Below are 15,574 nucleotides of genomic sequence, written 5' to 3'. Positions count from 1 at the left end.
CCAACCAACCAACCAACCAACCAACCAACCAACCAACCAACCAACCACTAAAAGAAACTTACCCGATTGTGACTCAGTGGCAGTGATAACATAGATGATGTCTCAACTGGAACCCTGATCCCCCAAAAGAAAAATAAGAAGTCATTGACAACAAGATAAGGGACAAGTAAAAATTTCACTGTTAACTGAATAAGGGACAAGTGAAAATTTCACTGTTAAAAGAAGTTTCTATAGGCAACCAGTAGGCAAGCTGTTGAGTCAGCATTGAAAGAGCAGCCACATTTTGTACATGCTCATGAAAGTACATAAACCACAGGCCTACAGATGTCCCCGACTTGCACTGTCATGTGATGGTATCACTGATGCCTAGCTAACCACTATTTATGTCAGCATAAATGACAGTTGGTTGAGAGCACTGTTCAAACAGCATCATTTCTTTATAACACGCATAGTCATTTCCCACTTTCTTACTGACTGCAACAAGACACTGTAAACTGAGATCCTCTGATGGACAAGGGCAGCCATTTTACTCAGCAGAAACCGGGGCCGCGGCAGAACCTGGGGACTGCACTTGTAAAGCACCTCAAGTAGCAGATTTTCAGTGATTTTTTGTTCTGAAGAAGGTGGTGAGCCTGAGTGATGCTTAACAAACGCAAGGACAGACTACTCGCCTTGACTTTACAGTTTGGTATTTATCTTCTTCCTCAAGCAGGGATACCTGTTTCAAGGCTTTGTAAACCATATGTGTCTGTAATTAAAGCCGCCTCACTGAAACCAGTATACTGGCAGGCAAGCAGAAGCAAAGTTTCTAAGCTCTTAGAGTCTCAACACCTAATACTGAATCACAAAATTGTTTTTTCTTTCTAGTGCTAGCAGTCAGACTCAGGGGCTCAAATTCTTTAACCACCCCACTCACTGTGCCTGTTCTTCTCTCACAGGATCTTTACTTAAGCACACATTGAGAACACAGAGATTATCACATGTTAAGGACACAAATTTCAAGTCTTTTCTAAAGACTTTGTGCTAGTCAGTTTTTATGTCAACCTCACACAGGCTAGAGTCATTTGGGAAGAAGTCTGAACTGAGAAAATGCCCCCACCAGATTTGCCAACAGGTACGCACATGTGGCATTTTTTTAGTGTTGTGGCGGAGCTCAGCCCACCTCGGGTGGTGCCACCTCTAAGCTGGCAGTCCTGGGTTCTAGAAGAAAGCAGGCTGAGCAAGCCACAGGGAGCAAGACACTAAGTATCACTCCTCCATGGCCTCTGCTTCATTCAGTTCCTACTTCCAAGACCTAATTTCCCTCCCTAGCTTACCTCAGTGATGGACTTAAAAACTAACGTGAAATAAACCCTTTCCCTCCCAAGTTGCTTTTGATTGTGGTTTTTACCACAGCAACAGAAACCCTTACTAACACAGATTCCAATTTATGAAAAAAAAAAAAAATCTAAAAATTTTTGGTTTCTTCTTATTTTTATTTTAAAATTGTGATATCCTCTTAGAAGTTGTAGATCACATTTACTGATTAATTTTGTTTATGTGTGTGGGTATGTGCACCTCTGCCTGGAAATCAGAGGAAATTCATAAAAGTCAATCCTCTTCTCCACCGTGTGGCTTACAGGGCTTGAACTGAAGTTGTCAGACTTGGTGGCAAGTGCATTTACCTGCTGAGCCATCTTGTCAGCCCAGGACTTCTCCCTTTGATACACTTGTGAAATAAGTTTTTTCATTTATAAAATAAAATAAAGCCCATGTCATTTTGGGGGGAAAACATCTTTCTGGGACAGACAGGAAAAATACTCATTGAGTTCTTACCAGCTACTGTACTAGGTACCCACACACCTGTGTTCCAGATTACACCTCACAACAACCCTTTGAATGAAGAACGTCTATAATCCTCGGTAACAAACTAAGAGATTTCAGCCATAGAAACAGTGTGACTTTCCAAGGGTGACTTAGTCAATACGTTGTAGAGATAGACTTGAAACTTGATTTTATGTCCTCAATTACCATGCACTCTGTAAGAACTGGAAGGGACGTGAGATACCGTGCTATACTGTATAAGCCACTAAAGACTTTTACAATTGAGAAAAAGGAGCCCCCTGGGGCTGAATGGTTACACGCCTGAGCCTGAACTAGAACCCACGCTTCCTACCGAGTAGCTGAGCTCTTCCTACTCTATCATCCCCACTTAACACAGAGCAGCTGAGAAAGGGAAGTGCCCTGGGGCTGCATGTCACCACCTGAGCTATGAGAAGTTAAGATGGAGACCAAGTGGGAAGATGCAAGAGCCAGTGGAGGGGACATCTGGCGCACCCGCTCTCCGGTGCATGGCTTGGCGTGCTGAGGGTCTGCCACAGCTTTGTTCCTTCTGGCGCACTGCTTTCATACTTCATGCCATAGGGTCTTTTCACTGGATGTTTCACAACAACAGCATCACTCACATTTCACGTAAGATAATTTATAAGACTGTCTCTCACATTAGAGGTGGTTTGGCCTTAGTAGAACCTACAGTCATTTTGGGAACTGATTCCCATAAGGAATAAATATATTTTCAATAGTGTCTAAGGTGTGGCGCTGAGTTTTGTTGAGGAACACTGGTCTACTTTATACTTTTAGAATTTTTTTTATTATGAAGATTGATTCTGGAGCCGCCTCCCTGCCAGATTTCTCTAATGGCTATTTCCAGTCCTTCCAACTCTTTGAGGCAGAAGAGTGGCCAGACTTTGCCCTACAGGGGGGAAAAAAAAGAGCCCAAGATTGGGCCACAAAATTCTACCAATACCTGAGCTTGCCCCAAGATCAGGTTACACAATTCCTTCAACCCTAGAAAGCTACCCCCGACCAAGAAACCCTGACTTTAGCCTGCCTCCTGTCCAGTTCTTTGCTGCTTCTCTCCAGAGCAGAGGCAGCCACCTCCCTCCTGTGTCTTTCCCAATAAATCTCTTGGGTGAGGTTTGCTGTAAGGTGTGACTTTGTCGTATTCCTTGGCTACCAACTGCCAGGATACCTATCCACTCAGAGCTGTAACACAATACAATACAATTACATTTTCTTTATTCCATCTAAATCATGGTTCCTGAAACAAAATTAGCATGCTGTTTGGTATAAAGACGCAAGGACGCATTTCAGATGCTACATAGTAAATTCACTGTTACTTAAGAGCAGACATATCATGCCAGGCACATGGAGACCTGGAGGCACCGGCAGGCAAATCTCTGAGTTCAAGGCCAGCCTGGCCTACAGATTGAGTTCTAGGACAGCCAGGGCTACACAGAGGAACCCTGACTTGAAAAACAAACAAACAAAACAATACAAGAACATTTACCAAACCTACTGTTTTTAAGATTTCATCCACAAAGACCAAAGACTGAAATGAAAAATTATCTACTGTGATACAGCTTATAGCCAGCAACATTTTGGAATTATAGAATGAAGAATAGCATTGAGCTAATTTTAGAAATAGGGAGACTCTAAGTACAGACTGTATAAACTGAAGAATGATAATATATATAATCTGTTCAATTACCTAGTCAAAAATATGTTATAAAATAGAGCTTTTGAAAAATCTTTAGATTTTCTATACATAAACATTTACCTTCACAAAAATTTATTACCACTACCTACTTTCAAATCATTTAATTCTAAAGTAATAATCTGGATTTGGAATCAACTTATTTTTACTCTTTTTAAAAATGGTGTTGGCACAAATGCAGACTAATCTAGTTTTAAACGCTAGCTTCTAAAGCACACATAAGCCAAATATCTTCATTATATTATACATCTTTATTATATTATACATCTTCATTATATTATATTGTGAGAATATTTGGCAAAAAACCAAAATCATTCACAGTCCTATTAAGTTTCAAGACAGAAAGAATTAAGTTGAATTGCTTTTTCAAACCTGTTTTGATGTGAGTATCTTTTCATGTCTTCTGTTTTTTGAAATTCTCTAACAGCTATTGGCTTTACTGGTGAAGCCTAGACCAAAAAAGCGAAGAAAAAAAAAAGTCCGTAAATACATTTAACGTACATAATATCAAAATGTTGTACTTTTATTTGCCAATTAGTTTGACTTTTAGGAAACGGTACACCAAACATTATTTTGATGGAATTTCCCTTTGTGAGCTCTATGCTTAACAGCTTGCTAGCAGGTTGTGATGGTGCATGCCTGGAACTCTAGCACTCAAGAAGCTGAGGCAAAAGGACAGCCTGGGTAACACAGCAAGACTCTCTCTCAGAAAACAAAAGCAAGGGCTGGTGAGATGGATCAGTGTGTAAAGGCACTGGCTGTGCAAGCCTGGCAACCTACGCATCTATGAATGTGTACTTTATTTACAAGGTTCCTTTTCCATTGTATTATAGAAATTAGTAATTAAGCAGAGTAACATTTTCAGAATAATAAGAAGCTTACAGACACAGAGATAGTGGCACATACCTTTAATCCTAATACTTGGGAGGCAGAGGCAGATGGGTCTCTGTGAGTTCAAGGCCAGCCCAGTATACAGAGTGAGTTCCAGGACAGCCAAGGTTACACAGAGAAACCCTGTCTCAAAAACCAACCAAACAACAACAACAACAACAAAAACATGTCAGAACTCATCTACTTATAAGCTAAACTGCATCTGCTGTGTTACTTCATTAGCTTCTCTTTTACAGGTTGCTAAACCATTTAAACTAACTGCTTCATCATACTTTTACAAACTGTTCAATTTTAGAAAGCTATATGATACAAAAATGCCAAAAATTTTATGGCATAGAATCATTATGGCTACCACACACAAGAGGTAGATAGAGCTTAAAAACACTAAAAGGAGCCTCTACAGTGTGTTAGTGAAAGAGTGATACCACAATGCTCAGTAGGCCAGTAAGCAGTGTCTATTGTTCTGTAGAGACACCTTACTTAGACAACCTAGCTCATTATAAAGTGATTAAATAAGAAGAGGAGAGGAGAAGAAAAAGGATTTTTCTAAAGAGTATTATGTAGCATTATTAACTTATTTTATTAGAAAGGTACTCTTGGCTCCAGCAGAAAGACTAACAGCTTGAACCACAAGGCAGTTTTATCAATCACTGGTCTATCACTTGGCTACAGGATTTGATTTATGTGATTTTATCTGATTTTAGAAACAAGTGTCTTCTGAACTGCAACAAAAATGACTGTGTTCAAAGCCTTAAACAGGAACCAAAGGATTCTTTTAAGGAATGCTATTACTCCACAATGTACTCCCCTTGAAGCAACTGATCCTTGATTTCTAAAAGTTGTATACATCAGTCTTCAGAAAGGCCCCTAGTGTTTCTCAAACAACCCCTGCTCAGAGCCTGGGACAAACTCCAGACAGCAACACATCACACACTAAAATGAAGCCATTTTACTATGCTGACTAGAGAGATTGAAGAATGCTATTCTATTTGAGACCCTTGAGGAATTGGCAGAGATTCTACAGTGGTCTGAATGCTTACTTGTTTTTTAGGCAACTGAATACTTCATTATAAGAGACACCAAGAATTTTAATAGCAAACAATTTATATTCTGTTAACTTAGGATAAAAGCACTAGTATAATTAAACTTATTAATATCTATGGGTAAGATGAATGTTTCCTCAAAACTCAACTTTGGTTTAATTAATTATCTATCAAACTATGATTTGTAATTAGCAATAACAAAGAAGCAAAGCAATCAAGCAAAAAGACCAGCCAGAAAGCCAAACAATGTAACAATGAAAATATTCTATCCCAAGCACTTTCTCCAAAGGCCTGAGGCCACTCTCAGATGTCCTTTCAATGCATCTTCAAACAAATGAAATTTGCCTTCTTATTTGAAGGATAAAACTTGAATCGCTTTTGAGACTACTTCCTGATTTTTCCAAATTAAGTCTGAAAAATCCAGGAATAAAATCAGAAGAGAAAATAAAATAATTAAGCCTAAATCAATAAATCACTGCTCTGATATCGTGATTGTTTTCAGTAGGGGACAGTAGCATATTTGGACTAAATGGGTACACTACTACCTCATGGGAGACTCGCCGTTGTTCAATATATGCCATAAACTGTGAGCTGAGACTGTCTGTATCCAGGCCTTTGGGTTGTTTGACATCAGTTTCCTCTTCTTCTGTAGTACAGCTGTCAATGTAGTCAATGTGATCCAGATCATGCTGCACTGCACATACACACAAGCACACACACACACAGATTCAAAGTTAAACAGCTAATAAAAGACATTTGCTTAAGTTACACATTCCCTTTTCTGTTGTACACACAGAAAAAAAGATGTCCCAATGAAACAAGTATTTATTATTTAGTCTTCGGCCCCTTGCAAAAATTGCCTCTTGAAAACCTTAGTCCAAATACACTGAAGAATACAACAACTGGGGGTGAGTCACGGAAGTACAGACCCTTGACGTTTATTTTCTCTGGATGGATCTTTAGTGTTTTAAACAGGGCAGTCTGAGTCTGAGATAGAGAAGATGGCTGTTGTTTAAAGACTGAAGGCTGTATCATCTTCTCATTAGTTTGGGTTCAGAAAATTTAACAGTTAACTCAAAAGAAAGTAGAAGACAACAAAACAGGCACAGGATAAAAAGAAACTTGTCTGGAGTTGGAGAAGAAACTTACTGTTTCCCTTCTTGTAGCTCAAACTTAAGAAAAAATGAGAACAAACATCTCCCTATTTAGAAAATGACTTCCTAGAGGTCAGTGTGTGACATGTTTTACAGTAGTCTGTGAGTGAAAGGAAGCCATCTGAAAGATTTTTTCTTTTCAAGATACTTTATTAAAAACTCAAATACTAAGCCAGGTGTGGTGGTGCACATCTGTAATCCCAGCACTTGGGAGACAGAAGCAGGAGGAGCTCTGTGAGTTCCAGGTTAGCTTGGTCCTCAAAGTGAGTCCAGGACAGCCAAGGCTACACAGAGAAACCTGTCTCAAAAAGTGTATTTTATAACTTATTAAACAAAATGACTACTCCATTAAAAGAGATTTAGAGGAAAGGAAGGCAACTAAAGATAGAGCCATATTATTGCTTCATCTGGTGCGCTTCTGGATAACCCCAGTAATTTCAGGTTAAAGCTAACTACTTTTAACAACTAGTTAAAAATAAATAGTGCTCTGAGAAAGATCTGGCTGTGAAGAAGTTTCTCAAACAATGCATTAAACTCCAGCCACTATTACATGCTGTTCCACTCTGCTGGAACTCTAAATTTAACTGAACTGCAGTTAATACTAAATTGAATTTGTGTTATACGTTTATTAAGATCTAAAAGGATAAAAAGGTTATATGGTAACATTACATTAGAAATCTGAAACATTCATTCATTCATTCCATGTACTATAATTTCTCCTACTAAATAGATTACATATGACCAGTTCTCAAGAAAGTGACATTAAACTTTCATACTATCCAGATCAGCAGTCAAAATTTGATGAAGATCTTGTAGTTACATCTCGATTCAGAAAAGCCACATCTCAGGCTTCTAAATTTGTATGTGGGATATACCTGTGGCGTATGCATGTGTGCAAGTGTGTGTGTCAATGTATGTGTACATGTGTGCACATGTGGAGGCAAGAGGCTGACATCAGGTTTTTATTGTTAGCCACCTTATTTTTAGTAAGCCAATATCTTTTTTTTTCAACATTATTCAGGGGGACACACATGCTGCGGCAGAGGTGTGGAGGTCACATTTATTATTTGTTACAGCACACGCACAGAAGTCTCATTTATTATTTTGGAGGGGGGACATTATACCATGGTACATATGTGGATGTCAGAAGGAAACCTGCAGAAACTGGTTCTTTCCTCCCATCATGTGAATTTCAGGGATCAAACTCAAGTCACAAAAACTGGCTGCAAGTACCTGTACCCAGTGAACCACCTCACTGGCACTCCACCTTATTTTCAGAAACAGATTTTCTCATGAACTCTGGAGCTTAACTTTTTGTCAAAGTGGTTGTCCATTGTGCTTCCGGGATCGGCCTGTCTCTGCTCACCAAGGGCTGGAGTTGCAGATGTGTACTGCCTGACATTTATGTGGGTGCTTGGGATAGAACTCAGCTCCCTGTGCTTCTACAGTAAGTATTTTATCCACTGAAGCCATCTCCCCAGCCTGCAAATGCACATTTCAAATGCTTAATAACCACATGGGGCTAGTTGATACAGACTAAAAAGCACAGCTGGAAATGATGCTAAGTCTTAAATAAAATAATGGTACAGATAACTCATATGAGAACAAAATTTAAAATAAAATAACTAAGGTATGAATGGAATGGTGACAGGAATAAAAACGAAGCCAGAGAGGACAAAACATAACTGACTTAGAAATGAAAGCACTTCTCAAGAACATTATACATTTCCAGAAAGATCTATGTAATTTCTCCCTCAGCATTGGCCCTCAAAATTAGAACATTAGGCTTTAAAATTCAAATTATAAGAACACAGAGTAGAATTCTAAATTGCTTCAGAAGTTCATGGAAGCAGAGAAAACTCTGTTTATTTTATAAAAACAACCTCTATGTTCTAAGTGTCAGAATAAGAACAGGTAGGATTCAGAAGCCCCAAGAACATTATACCAAATGGAAAACAAAGAGAACATTAAGGTATGTCGTGGAAGATGGACACGCTGGTAGACACCTATGGTCCTGGCTGCTCAAGAGGCTGACATGAATCCAGGAGCTTGAAGTCAGCCTGGATAATGGGGTGAAAACTCAGTTTTAAACAGTGTTAGCTAAATGACTCCGCAGGCCAAAGCATTTGCTACCAATCCTGACGACCTGGAATCTGCAAGGTAGAAGGAGAGAGCAAGCTATCTGCCCCCATCATGGCTGTGGTGGCAAAGTCCTTGCCAATAAATAAATAACTTTACTTTAGAAAGCTAAAAACAAACACAGGCAGACAGGCACAATCGATTGCTCAAAGAGCTCAAGAAATTGCTTTAAAATGGAGAATCTTAAAAAGAGACAATGTTATTTCAGAAGATTGTAGTAAGATCAAGATTAACAAAGATCTACTCCAGATAAACTGTCCTTCCTAAATTTCCCCCTAAATGAGAGGGACATTTTTAATTACATGAGAGAAACAATTTTAATTACAAACTGAAAATACAAAGAAAGTGAATTTTCATCCCAATGGTAAACTTTTTTTTTTTTGTCATAAATAAACAGAAGTCTTTAGAAGAGTGAAGGAGCTAATAAGCAAACAAAAGAGTGGTTGTGACAAAGACCACTTCAAAAAGGCAAGGTGACCAGCAGCTTCCTACTTCTGCCGCCATGCCTTCCTCACCATGATGGACTGGGTGCCTCTGGAACGCTGAGCCAATAAAAAGTTTCTCCCTTAACAACAACAAAACAGGTAAGGTAGGAGCCGGGCTCAGTTGATTAAGTCCTTGCCTACCTGCCATGCACAAGGCCCTACAAGACCAGGAGTGGTGGACCACAGCTATACTCCCAGGGCTGGGGAGGACAGGCAGGTCAGGCGGAGGATCAGAAGTTCAGAATCATTCTTGGCTATGTAAGGGGTTTGGGCCAGCCAGGGTTACAGGAGACCCCTTTATAAAGCAAGCTAACTATAAAGGCTTTAATGTCATCAGAGTTACATTTACCTCCGCCATTTGTGACTACCACACTGCTGCGATTCTCTTGGTACTGGCTTTCTCTCCGCAGTCTTTGCTCTTTAGTAATCTCTGCCACTCGGAGAGGCAGATCTGAAAATTCATCTGTAGGCTTAAAAAGCAGAAACGTTAATAACCATCATTTCCAATTTTAGATATAAACTAAATTTACACAGAAGAAGAAAAAGCAAAAAAGTTCTGGATATTGACAGTGAATATTATATAATGAGGTGAATATAATTAATGCAACTGAAATATGTATTTTAAATAGGCAAACTGTACCACAACTAACAAAGCAGAAAGATATTCAAAATTGTAAGTAAATATATACATGGGTTTAAATTATCTACATTTTTATACATTGTAATATCCAAGATCACAGTCACCAAGACATATATACACACTTAACTACAAATTTTAAGTAAGTTGTGATTTAATTTTGTTTTGGCTTACTTATTTATCTGATTTGTTTACTTATTTATGTTTGACTATGTAGCTCTGGCTGGCCTGGAACTCATCATATAGTCCTGATTAGCCTGGAACTCAGAGATCCACCTGCCACTGCCTCCTGAGAGCTGGGATTCAAGGCGTGTGCTACTGCACCAGGCTTCTGTTTTGGACTCTTAATAAAACAACATTATAAAGTCTGTTATCAGGCCCTCTAGCAAAAGCATAGTCATTTAACTAGTAGCTAAAATACATCCTAGTAATTTTAAACGACAGAAAGTCTAATACTACTAATTAACCAAACCGAAAACCCATGTAATTTGTGGCATGTGAGTGCACTCACTAGGAACTGATGCCAGGGCCTGCCTAGGGACGACTCCACCACTGAGCTAACATCTGAAGCTCAGGTTCTATCTCTGTAAGCCATTAGTTTACAGTCCTATTTACGTTTCCAGTTCCCAGCACCCCTTCCTTCACCATCTCTGTTTCAGATCACCCTAGCCCTCAAGGTCTAGATGCCAGGTTTTTATGGTTTTGTTTGAGACAGTGACTTGCTATGCAGTGCAAGCTGTCCTGGAACTTACTACCTAGGTCAGGCTATCTTCAGATCATGGTCCTCCTGCCTCAGCTTCCTCAGAGCTAGGATTATAGAGATGTGCTACCACAGCCAACTAGGCTTCAGTTCCAACCACCTCAACTCCTATTCAGCTTTCCAGAATATCCACACCCAAGATGAGGTAAACTTGTAAAAAGACATGTGGCAAAAAATGCTGGGAAAAAGAAACACTGTAGAATTCTCAGATGCTAGGACTATGGGTGTTTTTGGCCTATCTTTGATATTTCTCTATTTTACGTAACAAACTCATTCCAATTTAGATATTCCCATTCATTAAATTACTTTTTTCTAAATCAGGAATTTTAACATATGAGCAGAGACACTTACCTCATTCCCTGACCACCTCTTATCACCACTATCCACACTATTGAAGCCTGAATCAAGGGCTCCATAAGGACGGCCTGAGTACAGTTCTTCATGGCTGTCCAAAATAAGTGTTACTTGTTACTATGAGGCTTTATGTATTTTTTTAAAGTAGCATTTGAAATTAACCAGTCACAGTTCTATTAACAAACATTCTCATGACACTTGGTCACGTAAACATTAGAGCTAAGAGAGCATTCTCTGAGCTTTTTAACAAGAAAATCCAAATAGGAACAAAGCAAACAGACAGTATGAGGCCCCACACTCAGAGTTCACTTTCAGCTGCTCAATTTTGGTTTTGCTGTATCCAACTTTAATGCCAGCTTACAAGGCAGTAGATTTCATCTCACAGCCTCTCCATACTCATGTGCCAAGACGTGTCGTTGTCACCAGTCCACATCCCTCCTGTCTTCCTTTCCGGCTGTTTTTTTCCTCTCCTGTTAATCCCTCTTCTGCTTTATCATCACAGGTGTTTGTTCTACAGCCCTTTGTTTCCATTTTCCTTAAGATCTCTCCTCCACCTTCCTGCTCCTCTTGCTAACTTTCACACACATGCAAATAGAGGTCCTCATCCAAACAAAAACATTATCCTTCTCTGCTGGGTTTGGCAGTGTCCTTTCTCTTTCAATGGACAGTCTGAGGGGCACTGGTGCTAGTTCCTCTTTAAAGGCTTGTACAGTTCAGCACTGAAGCCATCTGGTCCTGGACCTCTCTTTATTCGAGACTTGATTACAGCCTCAGTCTCCTTGATTGTTACTGCCTTAAGGTGTTTATACCTTAATTTAGTTTTGTAGGTCATACATTTCTAGAAATTTACCAACTTCTTAAAAGATCTTCTGTTGTTTTGGAACATAAGTTTTCAAGTGTACCCCCAAATAATTTTCTGTATTTTGGATCTTGTGGTAACCTCCCTTTTTTTTTTTTCATCTCTAATTTCTGTGTCTTCCCTCTTTCTCTTGGCTAATTTGGCCATGGGTTTGTCAATCTTGATTATTTATCAAACAACCAACTGTCTGAAGCTACATTTTGTTCTTTCAGTATGCGATTCACTAACATCTGCCCCATCTTTACTATGTCTTTCCATTTTCTACCCTGGGGTTGCAGCATTAGGTTATCTGGATCTGACGGCATGTGCAACTACTGCCCTGCTGCAGCTTGTTCTTAAACGCTCCATCTGTAGAATATCTTCTGAATCCTCTCCTCACCCCCACAGCCCTCTGCATGGCTTCCACTGCCCTTGCACGGTCCCTACTGCTTGGTTTACCATCTTTTGCTTTTCTGCCCTTTTCCTGGGATTTTTCACTTCTGCTGGATTTCCAAAGCTCTTTCTCTACTCTCTCTGCATTACCACTCACACAAAAACAGACTCTGGTCTGCTTTGTTGAAGAAATCTCTGCTATTCTGCAATATTCTGCAACTTATACTCATTCTCTACATCTCTGCTCCATTGTTTTTATGTTTTAAATTTTACTTATTTTATTTCATGCTTTTTTTGAGACAGGGTCTCACTATGTAGCCCTTGCTGTCCTGGAACTCACTATATAGACCAGGATGGCTTACAAATCACAGAGATCCACCTGCTGCCTCCAGAGTGCTGGAATTAAGTGAATTCAACACCAAACCTGGCTTATTTTTTTAATTTTAATATTTAGTTATTTAGGTGTTTTGAGACAGGTTTTCTCTGCGTAGCCTTGGCTGTCCTGGACTCACTTTGTAGACCAGGCTGGTCTTGAACTCAAATCAATCTGCCTGCCTCTGCCTCCTCCAGTGCTGGGATTACAGGAATGTGCCACCACGCCCAGCTTGTTTTTTATCTTTAATAATATTTTTTCCAAATAAAATTTACATATATCTAAATATCAGCAGTATAATCTTGGCAAAATACAGTATCTTTGTAATTCTATCACAAGAGAGGACTTTCTATTTGCCAGAATGTTCCCCTACACCTCTCTGTGGTTGATTCTGGTCACCTTGTTATTGTTGTTAGGGATAACCACTGTCTTGAGGCTTTTGTTTTGTTTTGCTTTTAAGTCTTCAACTAGTGTGGAAAATGAATAACAGTTCCTAAGGATACATATAACCATCAAAGAATCTCAGAACGTTTGCTAAGCATCAACAGTGCAAGATGCCACACCCTGACTCTGTTCATGTGAGACCCTGGAATAGGCAAGACCGGCTGTCAGAGGCAGGTCTATCTGCTTGGTTCTGGGGTAGAAAAAAAAGCACTAGCTTTGAGGGCGGGGTGGGGACTCGAATGCTGGGCAGCTGGCTGTGTTGGTGGTTCTCCAAACTCACGTGTGTAGACCATGTCTCCGCACTGCTAAAGCACTGCAAGCTCTCTTCCTGCACTTCTGTGAACAATGTCTGAGTGCCCTCTCTGGCTGCTCCGTGCCTCCTTTGGTACGTCACCTCTCTTGAACTTAGTCATCCCGTGCCTCTCTGTGGCTGTCCAGTGACTTAATCTGCATCCCTGGGATTAATAGCAGCGGTGAGTGCTTTGCTGTGTGTGCACTGACCACATAACTCTCTGTGAAGTCTTCAAGCTTATTCCTCATTGGGTTGTTTACTACTAAGTTGCAGGTATTTGTTATACATCTGGGTACAGGCTGACTTTCCTTCATACACTTTACAAATATTTTCCCCAGGCCATGCTAACATTTTCTTTTTATGGATAGCTGCTTCTCAGTTTGATGAAGTCTAACTTATTCTTTCTTTTGTAGCGACTATTATTGTCTCTGTGATCAGCAGAATATTCGTGTGTGTGTGTGTGTGTGTTGGGGGGGTGTGTGCAGGAAAATGCGGGGGCCTATGGGAAGCCATAGGTCAATATCAGTGTCTTCTTCAGTTGCCCCCCACTTTATTTTTGAGCACTGCCATGCACTGCACCTGAAGCTCACGGAGTTGGCTCAAATAGCTGGCCAATAAACGCTGGGATCTACCGCCTCTGCCTCCCCAGAGCAGAGATCACAGTAGCGTGCTGCCATGTCCAGACTTTATATGGATATTGGGGATCTAAACTCAAGTCCTTATGTTTTCCCCTGAGCTGTCTCCCAGTCGCAGAGATATTCTTTCAGGAGTGTTATTCCTTTATTCATTCATTCATTTTATTTATTTGCTGCTTCTGCTGCTTCTTCTCCTTTGTTGTTTTTCCAGACAGGGTTTGTCTATGTAGCCTGGGCTGTCCTAGACTTTCTTTGTAGACCAGGCTGGCCTGGAACTCACAGCAATTGGCCTGCCTCTGCTTTTCTTAGTGCTAGGATTAAAAGTGTGCACTACCACACCCAGCTTTTTTGCTTCTTCTTGAACATACTCTTAAAAAAGTAGCTTAATTAGAAATATTTAAAAAATAGTAAATCTGATTTTAAAAAATTAGTATTTTAATCTAATAAAGCTTCCTAAGTAAATAAGCAATTTTAAATTGCACAATTTAAAATAAATGATGATTTTTTTGTTTGTTTCTTTTTGTTTTTGTCTTTCTGATGCAGGGTTTTCATTCAGTTCAAGCTGGCCCTGAATCCTTGATCCTCCTGTCTCTATCTCTCAAGTGCTGGGATTACAGGCATGTATTGGCATGTACTAGCATGTGTGGCTAAAATACAGTGTTCTTCTGATAGTGACTTTTATATTCTACATTTTTTTGATTCATCCATAAATGTAATTTTTATGAGTTATAAAGTCATGTCAAAATGCATCAGGACATGAAATGGCAGCTGGATACTATTTGCCAATCATTAGTTCACAGATGAAACAAAGATGAAACATTTCTATTCACTTGTAAAACAAACCTGCACAGGAATGCAAGGCAGCTTTAAAAACCTGTCACTTTCTTTGCTGATAAAGGTGGGCAAGACTCTTGTTCCCACCTGGCCAGCTACCCCTTGCAGTATATTCAATAAACCTACTTTCTTTTTCCCTTCCTTTTCTCCCTTCCTCCTTCCCTCCCTTCCTTCCTTCCTCCTCCCCCATCTCTTTCTTTCTTTCTGAGACAAGGCTTCCCTGTGCAGCTCTGGCTGTCCTCATACTTGCTCTGTAGACTAGGCTGGGCTCAAACTCAAGAGACCTGCCTCCTACAATTAAAGGCTGTACCACCGCAATCGTATTTTCTTAACCACAAATAAAAGGTCATACTTTATGGGCAATAATACAAAGATCTCTCTGCCCAAAGTACAAAAGGATATATATGAAAAAGCATGGGTACCCTGGCATTTTCTTTTTTTGCCTGCCCTCACAGAAATCATTTAACTTAAAAGCAAAAACAAAACAAAAAAGTAAAAAAACTTCTCAGTATAATTATTAATTTCCTTTTCTAAGAAAGAATTCCCCCAACTTTGTATTGTGAAAACAATTCATATCACACCAAAGTTGGTAAAGTAGTACAATGAGTCCCTATATGTCCTAGACTTTACAGCAGTTCCGTAAGTGATTTTATTGACAGTCTGAGATCTGTCTGCCCTGATGCTGTTTGTTTGAAAGCCCAGACATTAAGGTATCATGTGTGTTTCAATACAGCCAAATCAGGCCCAGTGACCAAGGGTAACTGCTG

The 15,574-nt window shown here is 39.7% G+C and overlaps 1 protein-coding gene across 8 annotated transcripts in view; it reads right to left on the bottom strand.

The window, feature by feature from the left end:
- Lrch3 (leucine rich repeats and calponin homology domain containing 3) overlaps positions 1 to 15,574 on the bottom strand; it is a 99,789-nt gene that overhangs the window by 34,011 nt on the left and 50,204 nt on the right. For all 8 annotated transcript variants that reach the window (XM_055624839.1, XM_055624843.1, XM_055624842.1 and 5 more), the window contains exons 7-11: positions 10,996 to 11,089; positions 9,597 to 9,717; positions 6,015 to 6,163; positions 3,908 to 3,984; positions 63 to 114 (exon numbers count right to left, since the gene is read on the bottom strand). In XM_055624839.1, coding sequence (XP_055480814.1) covers positions 63 to 114; positions 3,908 to 3,984; positions 6,015 to 6,163; positions 9,597 to 9,717; positions 10,996 to 11,089 — 493 coding nt within the window. The remainder of the gene's footprint in view (positions 1 to 62; positions 115 to 3,907; positions 3,985 to 6,014; positions 6,164 to 9,596; positions 9,718 to 10,995; positions 11,090 to 15,574) is intronic.

Source organism: Psammomys obesus, unplaced genomic scaffold (genome assembly GCF_907164565.1).
Source record: "Psammomys obesus unplaced genomic scaffold, mPsaObe1.curated_primary_1811, whole genome shotgun sequence".
Taxonomy (NCBI): domain Eukaryota; kingdom Metazoa; phylum Chordata; class Mammalia; order Rodentia; family Muridae; genus Psammomys; species Psammomys obesus.
This window is presented reverse-complemented; position numbering and strand designations above follow the sequence as displayed.